At 44.5% G+C, this 22,076-nt stretch overlaps 1 protein-coding gene across 1 annotated transcript in view; it reads right to left on the bottom strand.

Annotated features, from left to right (window-relative positions):
- The window catches only part of NAA15 (N-alpha-acetyltransferase 15, NatA auxiliary subunit), a 34,933-nt gene extending 12,863 nt beyond the window's left edge, over window positions 1–22,070 (bottom strand). Inside the window, exons 1-11 of the mRNA XM_042816417.1 lie at window positions 22,014–22,070; window positions 9,203–9,287; window positions 7,553–7,657; window positions 6,690–6,847; window positions 6,060–6,194; window positions 5,740–5,893; window positions 3,648–3,767; window positions 3,138–3,233; window positions 2,894–3,000; window positions 2,399–2,471; window positions 547–716 (exon numbers count right to left, since the gene is read on the bottom strand). Of these exons, the coding sequence (XP_042672351.1) occupies window positions 547–716; window positions 2,399–2,471; window positions 2,894–3,000; window positions 3,138–3,233; window positions 3,648–3,767; window positions 5,740–5,893; window positions 6,060–6,194; window positions 6,690–6,847; window positions 7,553–7,657; window positions 9,203–9,287; window positions 22,014–22,067 (1,257 nt within the window). The 5' untranslated portion in view covers window positions 22,068–22,070. The remainder of the gene's footprint in view (window positions 1–546; window positions 717–2,398; window positions 2,472–2,893; window positions 3,001–3,137; window positions 3,234–3,647; window positions 3,768–5,739; window positions 5,894–6,059; window positions 6,195–6,689; window positions 6,848–7,552; window positions 7,658–9,202; window positions 9,288–22,013) is intronic.
- Between the last annotated feature and the right edge of the window lie 6 nt (window positions 22,071–22,076).

Here is a 22,076-nt window from a genome sequence, read left to right as displayed (position 1 = left end):
TGTCCCGAGGAAAACAACAGATCTTTAAAGGGGAAAAAAACCCCAAGTAACTACTTTCCGTTCTTCTGGAGTTCCAAAGGTCTCTCAGCACAGGAAGTTCACTTAAAACCACTTGGGTTAATCCCATTTTCATAGAATACCGTGCTGCAGCTGAGGAATTAGTTTCAAACAGTTCAGAAAATAAGGGCGTGTACGCGCTGTCAGCTGGAGAACATTTAGAATATCAACTACGTTCCGCAGTGCGGTTTTTATAATTCAAAACCTAATTGTAAATTGACAACGTACATGTGCAGTACGCTTCTCCTTCACCGAATTTTAAAAATGGGCTGTTTCAGACAGAATGAAAAACCCGACCGGTCCGTCCATAATCTACTGTAAGAACTCACTGAAACTCACTCAAACATTTTCCACGGATTCTTCGCGTCTCGCTTAAGACAAGCCCAGCATTGTGATGTTCCCTCAATAACACCGAAGCGTAAAGGCGTGTGAAAACTTTCATCGAGTCAAAAGAATAACCACGGATCACCAAGTGTGAGCCAGGCTTACCTTATAGATTTTTGCCTTCACAAGGAACAGCTCTATCAAAGTGGGAGTACTTTCTATAGCAGCATTTATGTATTCTAGAGCCAGCGACGGCTGCCCTATTTTATCGTAATGTTGAGCCAAATAATACTGGACCCAAAGTAAAGTGGTTGGAGGTTCTTCTTTACCGTCATCTACAGTAAGAAAAAAAAGAGTGAGATTTTTTTGCTTCAGTTTATTCAGACAACATGGCAGAAGACAAATTCTACGCAAGTAGATGCTGAAGTTAACTGTGCCTCCCTGTCAGGCTGCCACACCAGACCCGGGAGCGTTTCCAAGCTCCAGTTAAGCTCAACACCTTTTAAGTCTGTCTAGACAAGATTTGGGCACAGTTTTCTTTCCTCACGCTGTGATTTCCTTTCCGTGAAAGGAAGCCTGAAGTGGCGGGTCAGAAGAGCTGCGTTTGGATCCAAGTAGCCCCTCAATCGGGACAGCCAGATGAGCGGCACTGAGGCGCACCCCACCTGTTCTTGCAGAATACTGCTTGCAGGTGAAGGATAAAGCAAGAAGTCCTGCTGAGCGCAAGTGCTGCCCAGTAACGACATGAAGCATTTCAGCACTTTTAGCATTTAGATGCTTTCCAGCCACAAAGTTGATTATTTTCAAATAAAACTGTCTGTTGACAGCTTTGAAAAGGCTTTTCTATCTCTACAGTGTCACAGTTCATTTAAGCACATCCTACGACAACTGCTATTCTAAAGTCAGAAAACTGCAACAGTGCTTCACGTTCACAGCGCTGCTGACTTTTAGATTTCTGATTTTTGTTACAGAGCACAGCACCTGGCAGGGGGAGGGAAAAAAAAAAGGACCTGGATTCTGGTCCAGTCACCCGACAGGACATAAGTTAACAAGAAATTGTACCGCTCATTCCCTTTAGGCTGGAAGAAATACCGTTTATTTGAATGAAATTTAGCATCACAGCAAATATTTCATTGCAATTGCAGCAAGTTATTTCCTCACATGGAGAAGTATATGCATTTGAAATGCCTGGACAAATTAAAAAAGCTACCGAGCAGTCTTCATTACCGTAGCCTCAGCATGACATTCAATGGAAAAACTCAAGCAACTTCTCAAGGAAGCAATACATTATTTCTGCAGAGGGAACAACTGCTTATAACTTCAGTAAAGATGTCTTTAATGTTCTTAATTTATGCTGTCATTCGTGCTATCTTCATTATCGTACCCTTATAACCTACCTACTAAAATTTCAAAACCCCTTTTGTTGATAGTTTACGCAGAATATCTTTCCTAGGTATTGTCTTTTCAACATGGTCGTGACACTGACTAAAGAAACACAAAACTATCAGAGAGGACGCTACGGAGGGGGATTCTGTGAACGTAGAATCACGCCTTGCAACACAGCTACATTCGTAACCTGGACAAGGATTTCAACTCCCAAAGAATAAGTGCACAAAGAAACAAAAGAGCAACGCAAAACAGACACCGTCTCGCCACCAACTCTGAACGGGAGAAATCCCTGCAGATTGTGCTACCCAATCAGCGTCGATTCAATTGTTACTTATGGATGTAACACTAGCTTTCAAATTTCAATTTCCTGAAGAATATGCAATTCAAGCCTTGAAAACGGGATACTTGAAGTCAAAACCGCAAGAGAAACGGTAACTGGACATGTGAGTAGAGACTTCAAGTGAGACAGCTGAAATCCATTTTAAGGACGGTTCCGGTTCGGTTCTGTTTTGGTTAAGAAGGAAAAACAATCTCACACTTCTTGCACTTTACTGATTCTCTGTCTCCGAATGGTCACAAGGTTCCTACCAGGCACAACTTACTTCAAGCATGACACTTTAGCACTCACCATTTGGGTTAAATAACCGGCAACTTCTTAGGGAGGTTTCGTAACCCACCACCAGCTCTTCAATGATCGCCACCTACGCGTGCAAGACAAGACCAAAAGAAAAAACACAACAATAAAATCTAAGGGCAAGATGCTACGGCGCTTCAGTTTGAGCTGCCTGGCGGTCCCCAAACTAGTTATTCTTGGGCAGAAGATTCTGCAGCCACCTAAAATGTCACGCATACGGGAACACACCCAGTATCAGTTAAACCAACAACAAGCTCCCCTCAGTTCAACTCTATGAAGTCTTCAATTATTAAGTCTTAGTTTTCTGCATTCTCCAAATGGCACAAGGCCATGTATATGCTTGTACTTTATTTTTCCGGATATACTAGGCCATAATAAACAACAGTGCAGACAGTACTGAAGGAAAAAAAAAATTGTTTTTTTTCTTCACCCTAGTGCAGAACAGCTTTTAAGACACATCATGTGACAAGTGTGAGAAAAGAATCCTACCTTCTCCTTGTCTTTATATAACGATCGTAAGGTATTGAAGACTGGCGGGCAACCTTTGCTGAAATTCATCCTTAGGAACTTGTCCAGACACTCCTTAAACTTTTCACCTTGAGAGGAAAAAGACCTGTTGATTTTGTTTTATCACGCATTACTTCTCAATTGTGTACAAGTGCTGTCAGAACGTTAGCGTTTAAGAAGGAAGCACTAGTGCAGATTATTAGCTGCTCGGCCAAAACGCATTTACCTGACAAAAAATTTAACGGCAATCTTCTTGGAACTAGCCCCCTCGGGTATTTAGTCCAGGCCTCTTCATATATCTTTAGCCTCTCCATCATATTAGCTGGAACAGAACAGAACAGTTTACTTTTTCTTTTTTTTTTGTCAGGATGGGCAAGGGCAGAAGGAAGAGAAAGGAAACATTTGCATCTGCTTAAAAATGATCAGAATACATAGCAACGAATACACACTTCCTTCATTTATAGCACTACGTGACTTCAGGTATTAAGTACGCCTAAATCCCCCGTCCAGCAGTGTTTACAATTCTGTGCCCCTTATCTTACAGAAGGATTCTCGTTTTACTGTTGTTATCGTGCCTTTTTCCAAAACCTGTACTACCCACGCCGCGAGATTAAGATAAAAACTATAAAAAAGAGCTGTAAGAAGTAATTCTTCTCTATCAACAATGCACGCGGAGGTGACTGCCGTTTGTGTTGCTGCTGTTACAACTTCTCCCTACAATGCATCGAATCATCACCTGGTTTAAGTGCCTTTTCGAGGCCCTTGTAGTAGGCCCAGTTTTCAGGATTTCTTTCTTGCAATCCTTTGTAGACATCAACAGCTTCTTCAAGTCTGCCAAGTTGAAGCAGGAGTTCTCCTGTGTGAAACGCACGAAATTTTAGTACGGTAACAGGAGAGCGAAGCAGCGTAATATCAATAACTCTACGGCAAAAAGATAGATAATCCTCAACTCCACATAGATGCCGACTTTAAGGAAAAAAGATAACAGTTGTATCACAAACCAGCTGACAGATAACCTTTTACTCTAAAAATATGCGCACTTGACATGGCATTCAGTGATTCAGCCGCCATTAACTCTTGAAACTTACTTGAAAATTTAATCTGAAAAGCAAGATGCACATGTTTTTCACACTGGTTATTTTAAGCACAGGGAATGAGAAGTACGACACGACATTTCACGTGTACAGAGCAGCAGATAAAAGAAGGGCTCTTCAGACTGGTACGTAACGAAACTTCAGCGTTTTAAGTCAAAACACTGATCTGAGTCATGAATGCTCAAGATCATGCAAGCAAGTTTTCCTTCAGTCATTCTTCAATATACGATACAGTCATTAAAAGTGAGGTCTAGATCTTGATATACTTAGCATCTTCCCCGACGCTGGAGTTGGAACGTAATTCAATTTCCAATTTCTCAATGAAAATCTGCGTTTTACAGTGCTTTGCTACGTGCAAATGGGAGGCACTAGAATATGACACACGAGGGGCAAAACATCGTCATTCTACACTAAGGCCCTGGCTCTGTTTCAAGAGAAAAACAAAGAAAACAGATTCCACTGTGGGCTATGAACTAACAGTAACTCGCTAAGTCGGAATTTTTACTTAAACAGTGAGAGGACGGCACAGCATCAAGCAGAAGTAAGGCGTAGACCAAGTATGCCTGTCAGTGGAGCTGAACGAATCCAACTTCTGCATTTCACTGTTGGAATTTCAGAATGATGACGTACAGTATTATATAGTTTGGTTGTTACATGCTAGACGATTACATTGGACTGCTTATCTGGACAGTATCTCTATGCATTGCAAAAGTGACTGAGGAAAACCAAAAGCCTTCCACTTGGCCCCGATGGCCAAGAAGGCCAACGGCATCCTGGCTTGCATCAGGAACGGTGCTGCCAGCAGGAACAGGGAAGTGACTGTCCCCCTGTGCTCGGCTGTGGTGAGGCCGCGCCTCCAGTACTGCGTCCAGTTTGGGGCCCTCGCTGCAAAAAAGACACTGAGGCCCTGGAGCGGGTTCGAAGAAGGGCGACAGAGCTGGTGAGGGGTCTGGAGCACAGGGCTTATGAGGAGCGGCTGAAGGAGCTGGGAATGTTCAATCTAGAGGAGAGGAGGCTGTGGGGAGACCTCATTGCTGTCGATAACTACCTGAAGGGAGGTTGCGGTGACCTGGGGGACGGCCTCTTCTGTCACGTAACTGGTGATAGGACTAAAGGGAATGGCTTCGAGCTGCGCCAGGAGAGATTTAGGCTGGACGCTAGGAAATACTACTTCTCTGAAAGACTGGTCAGGCACTGGAAAGGGCTGCCCAGGAAGGCGGAGGAGGTGTCCAAGGAACCTTTGGATTTTGTGTTGAGGGACATGGTACGGTGAGAACTATTAGTGATAGGTGGATGGTTGGACCGGTGATCTTGAAGGTCTTCTCCAACCTTGGCGTTTCTGTGATTCTAAGATTATTCCATCCTTTCAGCACGTGGCCTGTCTGTCAGGACCAGCATTAAATCCTAGAGCAGCTAGGCTCTGGCTAGGCTACGTAAAGAGAATTTTACCTCACCAGCTCAGAACTACGTGTCTGAAACGCTCATCAGCTCCAGAGTTTCAGAACAGCAAGTCTGCACTCTGCTGATGATTTACCTACTTGGGAGAGACATGCGACAGGCGTAGCACAGCTGCAAGGCAGGTTGTCCTTTACCACAACAGTTTAAAAAATTAATATAAACATCGAACTAAGCGTTTGTTTTTTCAATCTCAATTCCTAAAGACGGAAAAAGCTGACAGCACAGGCATTCCATGGCCTAACCGTGCATTCAAATGCATCTTTGAGTAGTAATTACCTTTAGTTTCTTCCACAGCCAATTTATCGCAGATCTGTTTTTCATAGGTACAAAGATGCTCCAACGCTTCTTTATGTAGTCCTGCCTCACGAAGGACTTGATTTTGATACAGCAGCAGCTCACTGTACTCGTAGTCCACTTTATCAGGTGATGTCTACACAGGAAAGAGGCATGAGAAAGCTCAGCTTTCTAGAACGCGTTTGGGATTTCACTCGTTTGACTAAAAAAACAGCACGAAGTTTTCCTATCACGAAGGGAAACGGTGTTTCCTTTCTGGCTTAAGAAGCAATTCACGCAGGAATGCCACCATTTCCTCTTACCTGCTGAGTCTTCCTAAATTCCTCTAAAATTTTTGCTGCCATTTCATAGTCTTCCAACAGATGGTAAGCAATAGCGTAGCCTATCCATGATGCTCGCTGTGCAGGTCGGAGCTGAAGCAACTGATATCTTGTTTCCTGCAAAAGAGCAGCTATTCGTTTTCTCGACTTTGTTCTGATGCTTTGTGGAATTCCCTAAGCAAAACTGTTTCCAGTGTTATGAAACTTAACAACTGGCACTAAAATGTGCTTTTCCATATGGAAAAGGTTGCTCTGAACCAAAGGAAACAAACTTCAACAGGTAGCAATTGCCTCGGCCAAATTAAAAAATTATACAACTAGTAAATCAAATAATGCAATAACAATGAGGATCACCTACGGTATGGCTGCATTACGCAGCACTGGGGCGAAGTATAGCAAACAACCCTGCAGTGAGATTAAAAAAGAATAATCTGAACACGCTAGAGAAACTGCTCAATAATCCAACTTATTTTCAAAAACTATGGAGTAAATGCTTTTAACGCTGGATTTCATAATGTAAACGTGGCTTTTTTTAAGTTTTTCATGCAATAATTGGCAGTCTTTGCTGCAATTCCCTAGAAGCTGGTAATACGGGTAAGTACGTATACTTACCCTGTAACCTTCAAGATCCCTCATTTGAATCTGTAGCAGAGAAAGATCTCTCAAGATTTGAAGATTGTCTTTGTCCCATTTCAGTGCATTTCTATAGCATTTGATAGCTTCATCATACTTCTTGTCTGATCTCTGAAGCAGACCGTAGACGTGCCAACCTGGAAAACTCTGTTAAGGATTCCACTGAACTTGAGCAGGTAGAAAACAGATCTAACCTGGCAGTGGTTGGTAAAAAGAAGTTGGTAAAAAGCTCCAAAGCCATTTTATAAACAGTATCATTGCAATCATTGTACTCTTCTCCTCCGCTGCACAAAGCAGATGGAAAATATAGAACTACTGATCGGGTAGATGGTTACAGTGCCTGTAGTACGTCCTAAACTCTACTTTTAATGTACCGTGGAAGAAATTGCAGCAGGATCTCTGAGAAAGACCATCAAGCGTACTCAAATCTGCTTCTGAGTAAGGGCTTGATTAGACAACTGAACCAATGTACTCCCTGCATTCGAACTGTATGACCAGTTCTCATCAATGCAATAGCAACTACTAATGTTTCTGAAGTAAATCACATGCTTAAAGGCCCAGTTCAGCCCCCGACAAATTTAGAGTTGTGCTCGAACGATAAAAACAAATATATACAACACCAGCCAGAATAACTTTTGATTTTACTCCACCTGCAAGAATAGCTGCAAAGCAACTGCCTATTGGATAGTTTAAGCATTCCTAGATACCGCGCACGGTTTCAAATTCTGAAATTCCGTAACTTTAAGCATAACTCTACTGGCTCTTGCTGCAATTCCACAGGTCGAGGAGTTAAAGAAAAGGCTTTCCCACTCGTAAGAAAAACCTCTCTTCCAAAAGGATGCAGACATGACTCTTCAAGTCATTCCTTAGGCCTCTGCGCACCAGCTCATAAGCTTCCTCTTTCTTCCCTAGACAGTTTAATGTTAGTCCTTTCATCGCCAAGGTTTCTAAAAACACAAAGATCAAACAAGTATCAGTGATTCGGTTCTACGAGATTTTCTATGGAACATAATACCTCTATAGCATAAATGTAACTTCAGACTCCATTAACAGCATGAAGATACTGCGTTTTTTCCACAGGGAAAATCAAACTAGCAGATTATTGAGAGTATCACAGACAACAATAAGTTACATTCAGTAGTTCCAGAGCCAAAGCAAAGAAGATTTTTATTTTCAGGACATAAAAAACTTTCTGCTTTACAAAACCTTTGCGAAGATACTAATTTAAACCGCTCGAGCATCTATTCACAAAACACTTGGAGACTTCTACAAACCCACCCGTGCCAATCTAGTTCACAAAGAAAATTTTTGGAGAGAAGACAGACTCAACTCAGCAGTAAAAATACAGCAAGGGACAAACAATTTTTTCGCCTCTTCCAACGAGACCATTCCTTCAGAAGAAGTAATGAGACCACAGAGCTGAGGGATACGTACCGTCCATGGAATGACTGGGTTGAAAAGGATCTCAAAGATCACCTAGTTTCAGCCCCCCTGCTACGTGCAGGATCTCCAACCACCGGACCAGGCTGCTCAGAGCCACATCCGGCTTGGCCTTGAACGCCTCCAGGGATGGGGCATCCACAACCTCCTTGGGCAACCTGCTCCAGTGCGTCAGCACCCTCTGTGTGAAAAACTTCCTCCTAACATCTAACCCAAACCTCCCCTGTCTCAATTTAAGACTCTTCCCCCTTGTTCTATCCATATCTACCCGCATGAACAGCCGTTCTCCCTCCTGTTTATACGCTCCTTTCAAGTACAGGAAGGCCACAATAAGGTCTCTCCGGAGCCTTCTCCGAGGGAAACAATTCCGGTTCCTTCAACCTTTCTTCATAGGAGAGCTGCTCCGGCCCGCTGATCATCTTAGTCGCCCTCCTCTGGACCCGTTCCAAGAGCTCCACGTCCTTCCTGTGCTGGGGGCCCCAGACCTGGACACGGTACTGCAGAAGGGGCCTCACAAAAGCTGTGTAGAGGGGGACAATCGCCTCCCTCTCCCTGCTTAGCACTCCTCTCTCGACGCAGCCCAGGATATAGCTGACCCTCTGGGCTGGAAGCACACAATGCTGTGTGCCGTAGAGCACCACTCAATCCCTTTCTATCGCCCTGCATTACTTCCTACACATCGGTGAACAGTAATTTCCCCCGATAAGTGAATTCAACATTACGTACTTGTATTAAAAAGCTTGCATCATGTTAATGACTATTAAGACTTACAGCATAAAGAATGGCAAGCTAAGACTATGGTAAGATCAGACTTTAAAACCACAACCCTTACCAGCCATGACTGCGTGTCACGGTGCAGGCTTTTGGATGATTCGCTTTTCTACTTGAAGAAAATCCGCTTAAGGGCAAATCATCAACAATAAGGCACCATATAAATTTTTACAGCTTACTGAATACAACTTATTGTGGACTATAATATACTTAAGAGAATAATTGCCAGTTTCATTTTCTGCGTGGGGAAAAAAGTGAGCCCGTGCCATTTGAAAACTTACCTCCATGTTCTGCAAACTTTGGGTTAGAAAGGATCTGCTTACAAAACTTCAGCCCATTTCTATACTGCTTATGTTCATAACACCGCTGTTGAAGAAGAACAGAGCACGGTTATTCAAAACATTCAGGGTAAAAGTATATCCCACAGAAGTGAACTGTCAGCGAAGACGGGACTTTTAGAAAACATACTGATGTTTTATTAAGACCTTGTTACCTTCCTATAATTAAAAACTTTCCCATGCCCAGAGAAAGTACTATGTTCCGGTGGCAACGCAAAGTTAAACGTATACCTGAAGACAGCTTTCAATACAGCATGCTCTCAGATAAGACACCACAGGAGAGATGTGACGTATCTGAGGTAAGAGAGATTCAACCTTCCCGTATGCAAACCTTATTTAATAACGTAGCTTGGTAAGCACTCAACTCATTGTAGCTCAATCACCTTTCACAGAAAGGCTGTGAGCATCTCCAGCAACCACAGAAGCTGTGAAAACAAGGCACTGGGTCTTGGTTTAAGCCTTCTCTGTAAGCCACCTCTGTAAGCAATGTCTTACAATAATTTGAACACCACACAGGTCTGATATACATCCAAGCTCTCACAACCAATGCACACTAGCATTATCTTGCCACACTCAAAATTGTGATGCAGAAAATTATGCAATTCTGCAGCCTCCGCAGGTAAAGTATTACATTCCTGTACACCCTGACAACTCACACCTAGAATCTGGTGGCACGCTCCGAGCCCGCAAGTGCCAGTCACGCGCTTCTTTACAAGGCTGGAAGTGCTCAACACAGAAGATCTGTTGACAAGCAGCGATCACTCCATTGCTCAGATCGCATGAACTGAAGCCTCCTCAGACATACTGCTTCACAGTGAGGGTGTATATACTAAAGAACTACGGAAGTGCTTTGTATTTTGCTACTCTTCCATTTACAGGTTAAGTGTTTAGAACAAGAGAAAACCTGCAAACAGCCACGAGGGTATCAACAGTTCTCTGCACAGCAATACAAGAGTCCTGTGGTGCCAGCGGCTGGAAAGTGCCTTACAGCTACAGTGAATACACACGTAACTGACTCTGAAAACTTTCAATACATCGCTTTGGCAGTAAGCTTTCAGACCAGCAGGTCTGAGCTGAACGTGCTGCTGGCAATCTGCGTGGGCCAGAACTGCTACTGGCCTCCCTGCATCTCTCCAGAGCTGCGAAGCTCAATTTCATTATTCCCGTATGCAACTACACTTCTTATCTGCACAGTATTTCACAGCGTTTAGGGAGCAAGAAGGTAACGATCTCAGCATGCAAAACCACTGTGAAGCATGCTGTTAAATGCACTACTATTTTGGGTTGCCAATAATAGAGTCACTACTAATTCTTAGTGGTTTTATTGGTAAACATACTCGTCCACGCTGAGGCCGAGTAAACCCAAGAATTAACGAATGGGTGTTGGTACGATGTAGATAATTAAGACGGTTAAGAAATCTGAGCTCTGCTTGCAAACAGAGGTTCTCCAAAAGAAATCCACATAAACTAAGATCATGCACTGCATACGAACACAATAAAAGCCGCTTCTGTATCTTCTACATCTTCCTTTCAGCAACCCGTGTTGCATTCCAAGGGTTCTTACTAAGAATTTGCACTCCATAAACATGAACGTAACATTTGCTGAACTCTACTGCGGTCAGAACTGCATCTGGGAGGTACAGGCTGTGTATTAGGAGAAGGTTCTTCCCCAGAGGGGATCAGGCCCGGAACAGGCTCTGCAGGGCAGCTGCAGGAGTTCAGAAAGCAAGTGAACAATGCTCTCAGACATAGGGCTTGATTACAGAGTGGTCCCCTGCGGAGCCAAGAGTTGGACTCAACGACTCTCACGGGTCCCATCCAACTCAGGATGTTCTCCGATTTTATGATATTATACGAAGTGAAGGACAGCTCTGGCCTGAAAACCACAGCTGAGGAACTCTGCATGGCCAAACAACTTCCGTGCAGCTCAAGAGACTGAACTTCGGAAACATCTGACTCCGGCATCACCAATCAATGCCTCGATCCTTCTAAACAGAGATGCCAAAGACGAAATGGATTCAGGACCTCTTCAGAAATCCACTCATTTCAGGCTATGCTCTTTTCCGTCCACGAAATTCTGTTGCTTTACCCGTTACGTTTACGAAAGCCAGTTTAGAATACACTGCTGCTACTTTCTTTCACAAAAGCTCTTAAGTGTTCACACACGCAAGCTATCAACAGTTGTATTACCTACAGAAACCACCAAGAACTAAGTGCCTATTTAAGCATACATTATTATTTCTAGACATCAGCAGCAAAGGCTTCCAGAGCTCATTTCGTATGTGAAAAGAATTTCCTGTATCCCTCCAGCTAATCCTGTATTTTCCCTGTGCTTTAGTTCTCATTTTTCCACGGTTACACTGGACGTCTTTGTTGTGTAACCTAACACTTGTTACTCTATTTGACGAAGCTATTCATTATTTCACGCACTGAACTTTCTCCCCAGAAGAGAACATCGCTACAAGTACAAGAAAACTCTTCCTATTTTTGAAATTTGGGGATATTGGAAGAATAAAAGCACATCAATCCTTACACAGTTCTGTATCTGAAATGCTTCTGTAAACAGCGTCCTGATTTAAGTAATTGAAAAAAGCTAAAGGACAAGCATACTCCTCATTTATTGTTCTATTTCACAAAGCTCTTCACCGGAACGTAAGTAGCAGACCCATTCCCAATACTAAGAGCAAAGTCCTGGAGCCAACGTGTTTACTTGCACAATGAACAAGGCCTGAAGCGTACCGCAACACGCTCTAAAACTGAGTCTTTATTTCACTGCAAACACGACTGAACTGACTGCGAAACGATAAACAGTTCTGTTGAAGCCAACAATTCGCTTGTGTGTGACTCACCTCATTATGCAAGAGGACGGTGATGAGAAAGAGGCACACGGCATGAACAAACTTTTGAAATCAGTTTCAGTCTCTTCCTTCTGTCAGTTCACAGCCTGTGCCAATCTCTAAACAGAAACCAGAGGAAGCAGCGGCTCTGTGAGCACCGACACAATCACTTCCAGTCATTTAGGCAAACACCGTGAATTTCTAGGGTTTCATTTCACTCCAACGCCATGCCCCAACTTCAGCATAGGAGCACAGAGACATGCATTGCTTGAGCACAGCCCCAGCTGCAGCGGTCACTGGAAAGTCTTTTAGAAGAGGGTCTTAGTGGCTCTTGTTTACCATCTCTGGGGGCAAGAGTGTTAAACAAAGCGAGAGCCGACCCTTTGCAGAAGTTCTTGTAACAATGTTCCTCCTAAGGGCACCACCTTTCCTCAGACCGTTCCACGCTGGCTACAAAAATGCATCAGTAAAAATACATCACACCATCTGCCCTTCAGTTCAACTGAGCTAGACCAGAGAGATTTCAGGTGAAACAAAGTTCAAAAAAGAAAACTTTATTAAGTAGTTACATGGATGTTACGGGCACGCTTAAAAAATAAAACAGCACATCCACCTCAGCGTCTCGGGTTTAAGTCGCTCTGGCATCACAAGGGGTGCTGCTTAACGCCCCATCCTCTCTTCCAAAGTAAAGATGGAAATACCAACAATCAGCTTCAAAGATGTTTTTGGTTTTTGTTTTCTTTTTTAAATGAAAAGGCTATACTAAGTAGCCGTATTGCTCTCAAGGTTCCCAAGAGCTGTACAGCCAAAGTATCAGGCTGAAGACCGAAGCCAAGGCTCTTGCTTCCCACGCTGGTTAAAAGGGTCCCGGGACAGGACAGTGGTCAGAGGACTCAAAAGGTACCACTGTAAGGTGACTTTCCCTATCTCCAAAGGCAGAAAAAGGACAAACCGTCTTGCAAGAAGAAGGGAAGGAAGACTAAGGGTTAGATAACAAATCTGTACAGGCATCTTGGGGAAAAAAAACCACAGCAAACAAAAAAAAAAGTCTGATCATTATTTACACCTTTTGGATATGACCTGATTTAAGAAACTGGCCACGTGGCTTTGATCAACCGCTTCTCACAGCTGACAGCACAACAGCATCAAGCCTTTTTTTCTTCTCTTTCAAATCACCCATCATAAAAGCTGCCGCCTAGGCACCCTCCCATTCGCTCCCACTTAGGTGGGTGGGGAAGCAGTAAAACCTGCCACAAAGTGGTGCAGCCACAGGAACTCCAGAACATGTCTCCATGCGTGTCACAAGCGGTGACGAGGGGTGCTCCAGGGCTGCGTGATCTGTTTGAAGTACAGCTGTTCAGATGCCAGCTATGAGCAAGAAATCTTATCTCTAAGCACTCTCATTTCATGTAGTCCAACAACTGAGCTTTCACCTTGAAGTTTAAGGAGAGTCAGCCTAAATGAAGCTGCAAATGAGAGAAGGAAATGACGAATGCAGCATGAGCCACTATGACATGTGCTTACCAAACCTTACTGAAATCTTATTGATGCAAACCTTATTGAATCCTTCGTGGCTCGAAGGAGCAGAAACACAAAAGGAAAACCTTTAGGAAAAGTATCCGAAAAAAGGGAAAGGAAAAAGAGTTACACACAGAAAGGTGGCTGTAAGCTAAACGCCTAGCCTGGGAGTGAAAAATCAAAGGACCTGCTGGGGGTCAACGGGCTTCTGTAAGAGGAAAGAATCAGTGAAAGAAAAAGCAAGCAGAAAGTCTTCTTCTGGGTCACTGCTTTCCTCTCAGAGGAGCAGTTTGTGGCGGCTATGCCCAGGCATCACACACATACAGTGGGACAGCTAGTCTACAAAATAACATCTTCCACGCTTCCAAGGACTGCAGCGCTGCCTCCCCTAAGCTCCTGCACACGCACACTTGTGCAGCCAGTGTGCTTGTGATGCTTGCCAGACAAGTGCCCTGCTACAGCTTGTGACAACATGCCAGGAAAAGACATCAAAGTTCATCTTCTATGAAGGCCATGTCTAAAGCTTAAAAAAAAAAAAAAAAAAAAAAAGACTATCAGCACCGATTTTCTAATACACACTTGCTGCCCCCCTGAGTTTTTCCTTTCCTCTGTCACCAGATGTGTACAAGTATTCTAGCAAGCTTTTCTATACACGTTGTAGCCAGAAGTACAGCCTACTCCAAGCATACCAAGATTTTTTTAATGCCCAAACTCAATCTCTTTATTACATTAGAGTACGGAAATGACACCTACTTTAACACAATTATACTAAAAGCCAACAAGGTGACTTTGTAAAAAGTAGGAATTCTTTGAAGTCACTTCAGATGACAGCAGGTAAGGCTCTAATTGCATTCGTTCTTCTCCCCCCTACTAAGTACTTATTGACTGGAGCTGAGCAAACAGCAATTACCAGCCAGACTGACAGGAGGAAACAGAGCTACAGCCTGTATTCTCTAGAATGCAAGCTCAAGGCAGAAGGAGGGCTCATGTTCTAGAGTTTGAGACACCAAAACTGGTTCCAGACATCTAAGCAGAACCAGCTGGCAGCCAGCCTTACGCACTCACATCCACCATGCTATATGAGAATCAATTCCTCTGCATTTCTTTCTTGATGGCCGCCATAAAGCAGAGTGAAAAAACTTACCCAGCAATTCCACTGGTGACCCCCCAGGTTGAATGCAAGGCAAAACTGACAAACCAGGGGGCTGCTAGAGCTAGCTGAATACTCAAGGGCTGCCAACAAGAGCACAGACAGCACTTCTATACAAGCTTCATTCGGCACTGCACTAATTGCTTTCTCTTCACTATAAGCTAACATATTCTAGAAATTTTGCAACGTTAAACTTGTAATTCACAGCAATAGGTTCTGAAATGGAAACAATAGTGTGCAAATTCTAATAAAAAACTGAATTCTGCAAAGAACGGTACAAAGTACTTAACTCTCTTCTAAGATGACACGTTTTCTTGGGTCACGAGGAAGTCACATTTTTAACTCCATTATCTGCAGGAACTAGCACTAGTTCCATTGCTTCGCTGATGGGAACTCTGCCAAAGCTTGCAACTTAATTTAGCCAATACCAAAATACGATTTTCTTCAGAACCAAATCAGAACCAAAACTGGATTCTGCCCCAAACCAGTGGAGTGGCGACCTTAATTTTCATCACTAGTCCGCTGTACTCTACCATATCTCTCTTCCTCAGCAGGTCACGTAGCCTGTAAGCCTCACCAACAAACAGCAGTATACTGCAGTCTAATTGCCATCACATTCAAGCGTTACCGGCTTGGGGAACCGACTGACATACGCGTGCGGGTAAACGCTTTGCTTGCTCCTCAAAGTTCCCAGCAGGAAATATGATGAAGAAGGGTCTGCCTGTGCCAAAACAATGGAGGGATTCCATTCTGCTGCCCACTTCCCTGAGGGACTGCGAGGTTGAGCAGAAGGTGGAAGAATTCTTCCAGCTCCAACAATACACTCCTTCAAGGACTGCATAGCATTTCCCAGCAGCAGCCACAACCATCCTTGTGGCATCGTATGGGAACACCAGCAACTCCATTGGTTTTTGCAGCAGAACGTCTGGGTGTAAACGGCCTTAGCACTAGCTAAGGCATGCACCTGAAATGCGTAACGTGCACGCCTGCCACTCAGAAGCTATCTGCTCCTGCAGCGCTGTTCAGATGTAGCCGCTTAGAGGAGAGTAAACCCTGCCCGTGTGCAGCTCAAGGTTTCCCAGCAGTTACTCTCTCTACGGCTAGACTAGATCAGGTCAAGTCACTAAGGTGCACTAATTCAAGCTAAAAGGAGTAAAGAAGATTCTGCAAGCTGGAAGCATTAGGAGCAATTGCTCACCCTGTGTTTTGAGCACTGACCATAACAAGCGGTTCAACAGCTCTAGACAAGTACTCCAACCACAGCATTCCAGTTCACAACAGACAAAAGACCTGTATGTGACAAGATGGAAAAAATTAGTCAAATCTAATAGATAATGCTGAAAAACTCCATGGCCAACTTGCATAAATTTTTGCTCTCAACTAGAATTGAAAACTAGCATCTTCCTCCACTGCCGTGCAGTTCACAAACGCAACGGCTTTGTCTAAGGAACAGCTACAGCAACTGTCCAAGCCAAAGGACCAAGGCATCCTGCTCCTGCACAGCCTGCCTTACTTTTTGGGGTGAATGATACTCCACAGACGGCACTCCAAGGCGGGATACATCAGAAGGTCAGGTTCAAATTGCAACTAGCAATTAAGAAGAAGAAATACATGAACCTCTCCGCTTAGTACAGAGGCAGGAAAAATCAGCCTATGCTTTTAAAGCAGCCTTGCATTGCAGCGTTTCACAAAATCCAGTGGGAAGCAGCTGCAGACAAGTAGTTACAGCTCTTCCACAAGAAAAACTAAAGTTCTGAAGCAAAACTTTTGCTGGAAAAAAAATAAATCAATTATTCAACGTCAGCTCCATTGCTTACTACTTGCTTATTTTGCTTGCACCCTGAAGTCCCCTCAAAAGAGGAGCGGCCGGCAGGACAAGGGAGGGAACTGTACCCTCCTCTTTGCCCTTGAGAGACCCCGTCTGCTTCCAGCCTGGGCCTTCCAGCAGAGGAAGGAGGCAGAGCTGCTGGAACAGGTCTACAGCAGGGCCACGAAGATGATTAGAGGGCTGAAGCATCCCTCCTCTGAAGAAAGGTTGAGGGAACTGGGCTCATTCAGCCCGGAGAAGGCTCCGAGCAGGCCTCATTGTGGCCTTCCAGTACTTGAAGAGAGCTTATAAACAGGAGGGAGATTGACTACTTACATGGGCAGACAGCAATGGAACAAGGGGGAACAGCTTTAAACTAAACAGGGAGATTCAGATTGGATGTTAGGAGGAAATTTTTCTCACAAAGGGTAGTGATGCAGTGGCACAGCTGCTCAGAGAAGCTGTGGTGCCCCATCCCTGGAGGTGCTCAAGGACAGGTCGGATGGGGCTCTGGGCAGCCTGAGCTGGTGGGGGCAGCCCTGCACACGGCAAGGGGGGAACGGGACAGGCTTCAAGGTCACTTCCATCACAAGCTATTATGTGAATCCATAATTTTAACCTCTCCTTCTTGGTAAAAATTGTCACAAATCTGGCCTTGTGTCAAGTCAGATCAGCTGGCTTCTGTCCATTTCGCGGTATTTCCAGGGCTCAGGCTTCATCTCTGAATCTTGCCTGAAACGGACAAAAGATCTGGCATGGATAGCAAATACGCATTATACCTCCACGATCATCTAAGTAAATAAATTCAAATTCTAAATTAGGATTAAAAAAAAAAAAGGGGCTCCCCACAATAGGTCATTACAGACTCGTACGGATATTTCAACTCAGCTGCAACTTGTGACACAGCCTGGGACACATGCTGAGGCCACTGACACTTTCTACCTTTGTATTATGTCCGAAGTATTCTCTACACTCAGCTCTGAGGTATGAGATGTTGTCTTGTAGCACTGAGTCATTGCAAAATATCCAATGCGACTATTAAGATAAAAAAAAAAGGTCGTTCTTCAGCATGACCGCGTTTGCTACCTTGATTGTGTGCCATCATGGGAGCACCCATCTCTCTAACAAAGACACAGCAATGCTACTAGACACAGAAGGTCCGTCCTTTATTTCCATTCCAATGTTTCAACCAAGCCATTTTTTTCCTCCTACTTTTGGGAAAGCCAAGTGCAGCATTCCTTCTTACACGGGAAAAAGTGATTGACGTTTCTGCAGCCACAATATCGGAAAAGCCCCGATAGCAATTCCGTGTTTCAGATGAGACAGCACGCGGTACAACTTCAGAGGTGAGCACACCTGATTACAGTACAGTCATGCAAATGCAGTGACGATCGCATACAAAATGTGCTAATTTATTGGGTGACCGATAAAAGCAAAATTTTGAAAATTAGTCTTTAATCTTGTCTTTAATCTCCAAGTGAGACCATTTAAAAAGATACTCCAGGTTTGCCACCTCAGCAGCCTTGGAGTCAGCACCCAAATTGCTGAGACGGCATTATCTTCAAGGACTGCTGCTGCCTAAAGCACGAGTGAAGGAGAAGCACAGGTCTGTCAAGTTTGGAAGCGGAGGGACAATGAGCAGATTCTGGAGTGAAGACACAGGAAGATGGCCCGGCAGGAGGGACTTGGCACATTCACAGCAGAGCAACTAACGAGATGCTGTTCAACAGGCTTTTTTTTTTTTTTTTTAATGTCATTAGGAAGTTCCTACAGCTTTTAGTAGAGCGCTCGACAAAGCTGTGGACAGGAAGAACAGCTCAAAGACAAACACGCTTGCACAGAGCAGCATTATCACAGCAGTGAGCAACCCAAGGTGAAACACAGCACTCTTCCTGCAGCAGACACGCTGGTGCTCTTGATGCCCTGCTGCAGGACAGACTGCAGCTGCGCAGAGCCAAGCCCTGCCGGCACGTAAGGGAACCGATTCTGACCACCCATATGCCACCCCAGGCATCAAGAGCACAGCACAGAACCACCAGACCTGAACAAAGAGCTTCCATCTTATACAACGTTACAAACTTAGGGATAGGCCAGCACTGCGCTCCGCTTTTTTTGCCTATTACTTCTACGTGCTGGATTACAGATCAGTACAACCTACTAATTCAGGCCTGAAAACACTTAATTCCTTACTTACTCACTGGCATCACGTAATACAACGATCTTTCCCTTAAATACGTGGACTTCACTTTGGCTGCTCAATTCGCACTCAACTGGAGGCAAAGCCTACCAGCTACAGTGAGCACATGCATCTTCCTGCTCTGCCAGAACATCCTGACTCTGAAAACCGCTTCCTCTGCTGCTTCCAGGAAAGTGGAAAAAATCCCACCTCAAACAGCATTGCTTTTAGTATTTTTAAAGTACGTTTCAAATATATTCAACTCCTACATCCAAACCAAAGTTTGTTGCATATTGTTGATGGGATTCGTGAAGTAGAAACTGAACATACCCAGTGAATGGCATCTGATCAGACGCGGTGGCATAATAAGCTGGCAGAAGGCCAGAGAGGTTCACCAGTCACATTTGAAACAAATCAGTCAATCGTATTTCCTGCAATTATTTGTCTTATCTTTTCTAGTAAGAAGGGCATAACAAAAAATGAAAATACTGAACTGTTTCCTCCATTAATTCATAGTGCATCCACATTTCTGAGTGTCAACGTTAACTCCTCTATTCCTTCGGTTCTCGCATTCAATATTCTACCTTATCATAGAATCACAGAACGACCTGGGTTCAAAAGGACCACAATGATCACTCCGTTTCAACCCTCCTGCTACGTGCAGGTTCGCTAACCACCAGATCAGGCTGCCCAGAGCCACATCCAGCCTGGCCTTGAATGCCTCCAGGGATGGGGCAGCCCTCTTCCTCTGCCTGACATCTTCTTCAGTCATCTGTGGACCGCTCAGAGATTTTCTGTGTTTCAAAGAACGACACGGACTCAAATCATTCCAAATGTTCAAGCGGGCCCAAAATAAATAAGTTGGGAAAATGTACAGAGCCGCTTTTCTTCTTCTACATTCTACAGGACCTTCGGCAAACAGCAGCAGCACACAAATACCTACCTGCAGACCTAAGAGCAAGTAGTTCACACCACGAGAACAATATAAGCTAGAAACTTTATTTTTAATAGAAGCACAAATTGAAGCAGCATAGCCATCAATCATCTTGTGACCGTTTGTTTAGCTTTTTCTTGTAATTCAGGCTGATCACACAGATTCCTTTCTCTCTGCACTACAGAACATCAAGCTGTGAAATGCCATTCATACGGAAAACTTCTTTGTATTAGAACCTCCACATACCTGTAATGGGACTGGAAGAGGTTAGTCTAGTTAGAGTGTTGCAACAAACAAAGGCATAGCACACACCTTTCTGAACTCCGAATTCGTCAGCTAAGTGGAAATGCTGGTTTGCAAGCCCTTCTATATGCAAAAGAAACTCACAGATCACGTAAGCTGTTTTCTACAAAACCAAAACTCTGAAAAATAATAATTAACTTTCACTACAGAAAGGTAAACGCAGGTTGGGAAGCTCAGTAGGGTTTTTGCAAGACCTTAATATTTCACTTCTGTACTACAGGCACATTTCTTAAAAGAAAGGCAAAGAAACGAGGATTCAGAAGCAACGCTTATTTTTTTTTTTTTTAAGTTTCTGTTTAAACTTCACTTAGAAAAATACAAAGGTGCTCACCTGCTTAGTTCCTACGTTCACTACTTCCAGAAAAACCTAAGCGTGACTGATATCCCACTTCTGTTCATAGTTACACTACCAGCAATTATCTATCTGAAGAGTAATGCACCCTTGCAATAGCACTTGGCCTGGTTGCCAAAGCATCTGCTGAAAAATCCTCATCCAGTCTTGCTCCCCTGGACAGCTCTAGGTGCCTGCCCGGGCCAGAACATGCCAGCCCGGGCCAACTCATCTGGTCACTGCACCAGGCAGCCTGGGTTCCACCAATGGGCCAGCTGCCCAGGCAAGCTTTGGTACTTCTTTCTGCTGCGCACCAACCCTGGGCCACAGGAAGAGTGGCTGAGGGTACAACATCGTGAAGGATCACAGCCTTTTGAAAAGCAGAGCTGCGTCAAGGAAGGGTTGTAACAAGAGCAGTATAGAGAGGTGGCGTGGGAGTAGGAAAGGTGTGTTTCCTTGGGCTTGCATGGATAAATAGGATGTGCTAAAAGACAACTCACACTCAAGCCAACCACGTAATCAAAACTTTACAAAGCATGGTCATTACCTATAATAAGGCAGACAAGTAGTTCATTAGCCATGTTTTCAGCATGATGAAAACTGACCTTAACCCTTTTGCTATTCAAACAGACACCTCAGACGGAGCAGCCTTAATACTAGACTATGTGTCACCAGCTTACCTCTGGAAGATGCAGGGAAACAGAAAGCCAAGTAACTTGTAGCTTAAACAGTACCTGAAATTCTTGTGTTTTTATTGAAGTTATTCTGGTAAAAAGACCACAAAACTGTAATTGCTTCAGTGTACAGAGTACAACAGACATTTCTCTTCAGTGATCTGAACCAGCTCTACCGTTCCAGCTCAAAACGTGTACGTGCTTAAAACACAGCCAGGCCAAACTGCTGGGCAGGACTGAATCCCTCCAAGCAGAAGTAAGCTTCACAGTTCCCTGTGCCTGCTCTAATTCTACCCAAGTGGTGTGTCTTCTCATGTCTTTACCAAAGGGACATGATTCAGCACAGAGTTGTTAGAGTCGGGCTAGTATGGTTAGGTCGTGGTTGGACTTGATAGTCTTTAAGGCCCTTTCCAACCTGAGCGACTCTATGATTCTATGAAATCAGAGGTTTGCAGCTCTACAAACAAGATCCCATTTTCACAACGTTTTGCCGATCAGCCACGTGCACCGCTTGCATGGCAGAGGCTTACAGAACTCCAGCAGTGCAGCTGCTTCGGGAGGCCTGCGCTACTTCTCACTGCTGGGCTCTGGAGGGACCCGACTAAACCAAGCCGATGGGGAACATAAGCTTCTTGGACAAAACAGAGTTTTTCAAAAACATATACGTAGTTCGTGACTCTGATAACACACCCTCCTGACCAGTCGAGGACGGCTGCGGCCAGCCCTAACCTGCTAAAAAAAAGAAAAAAAAAAAAAAAAAAAGCTAAACTTCAGCAAGGCTCGCAAGCCTCCACCGCCCTTCACTTCCTCCTCCAGAAGCCGCCTTCCCCGCCAAACTATCGAGACTGCTGGAGCACAATCCGAGCTCTCAGGAGCCCAGAAGGCGGCCGCGTCGGCGTCGTGCGCTCGCAGTGCCCCTGGGCGCTGGTTGCGGCAGTGCCTATGTTACCGCGGCCCTCCACAAGGCAGAACGGGGGCCGCCGCCCGCGCCGCGCGGCCCACCCGCTTCCCGCCCGCCACTCACCAAGATGCGCTTGAAGAGAGCGTTCTCCTTGGGCGGCAAGCTGACCGACGGCATGGTCCCGCC

The sequence above is a fragment of the Centrocercus urophasianus genome, unplaced genomic scaffold, assembly GCF_019232065.1.
Source record: "Centrocercus urophasianus isolate 14NV4802_14NV808 unplaced genomic scaffold, USGS_Curo_1.0 seq_150, whole genome shotgun sequence".
Classification (NCBI taxonomy): Eukaryota; Metazoa; Chordata; class Aves; order Galliformes; family Phasianidae; genus Centrocercus; species Centrocercus urophasianus.
Note: the sequence above shows the minus strand (reverse complement) of the source record. Positions and strands in the feature narration are given on the sequence as shown.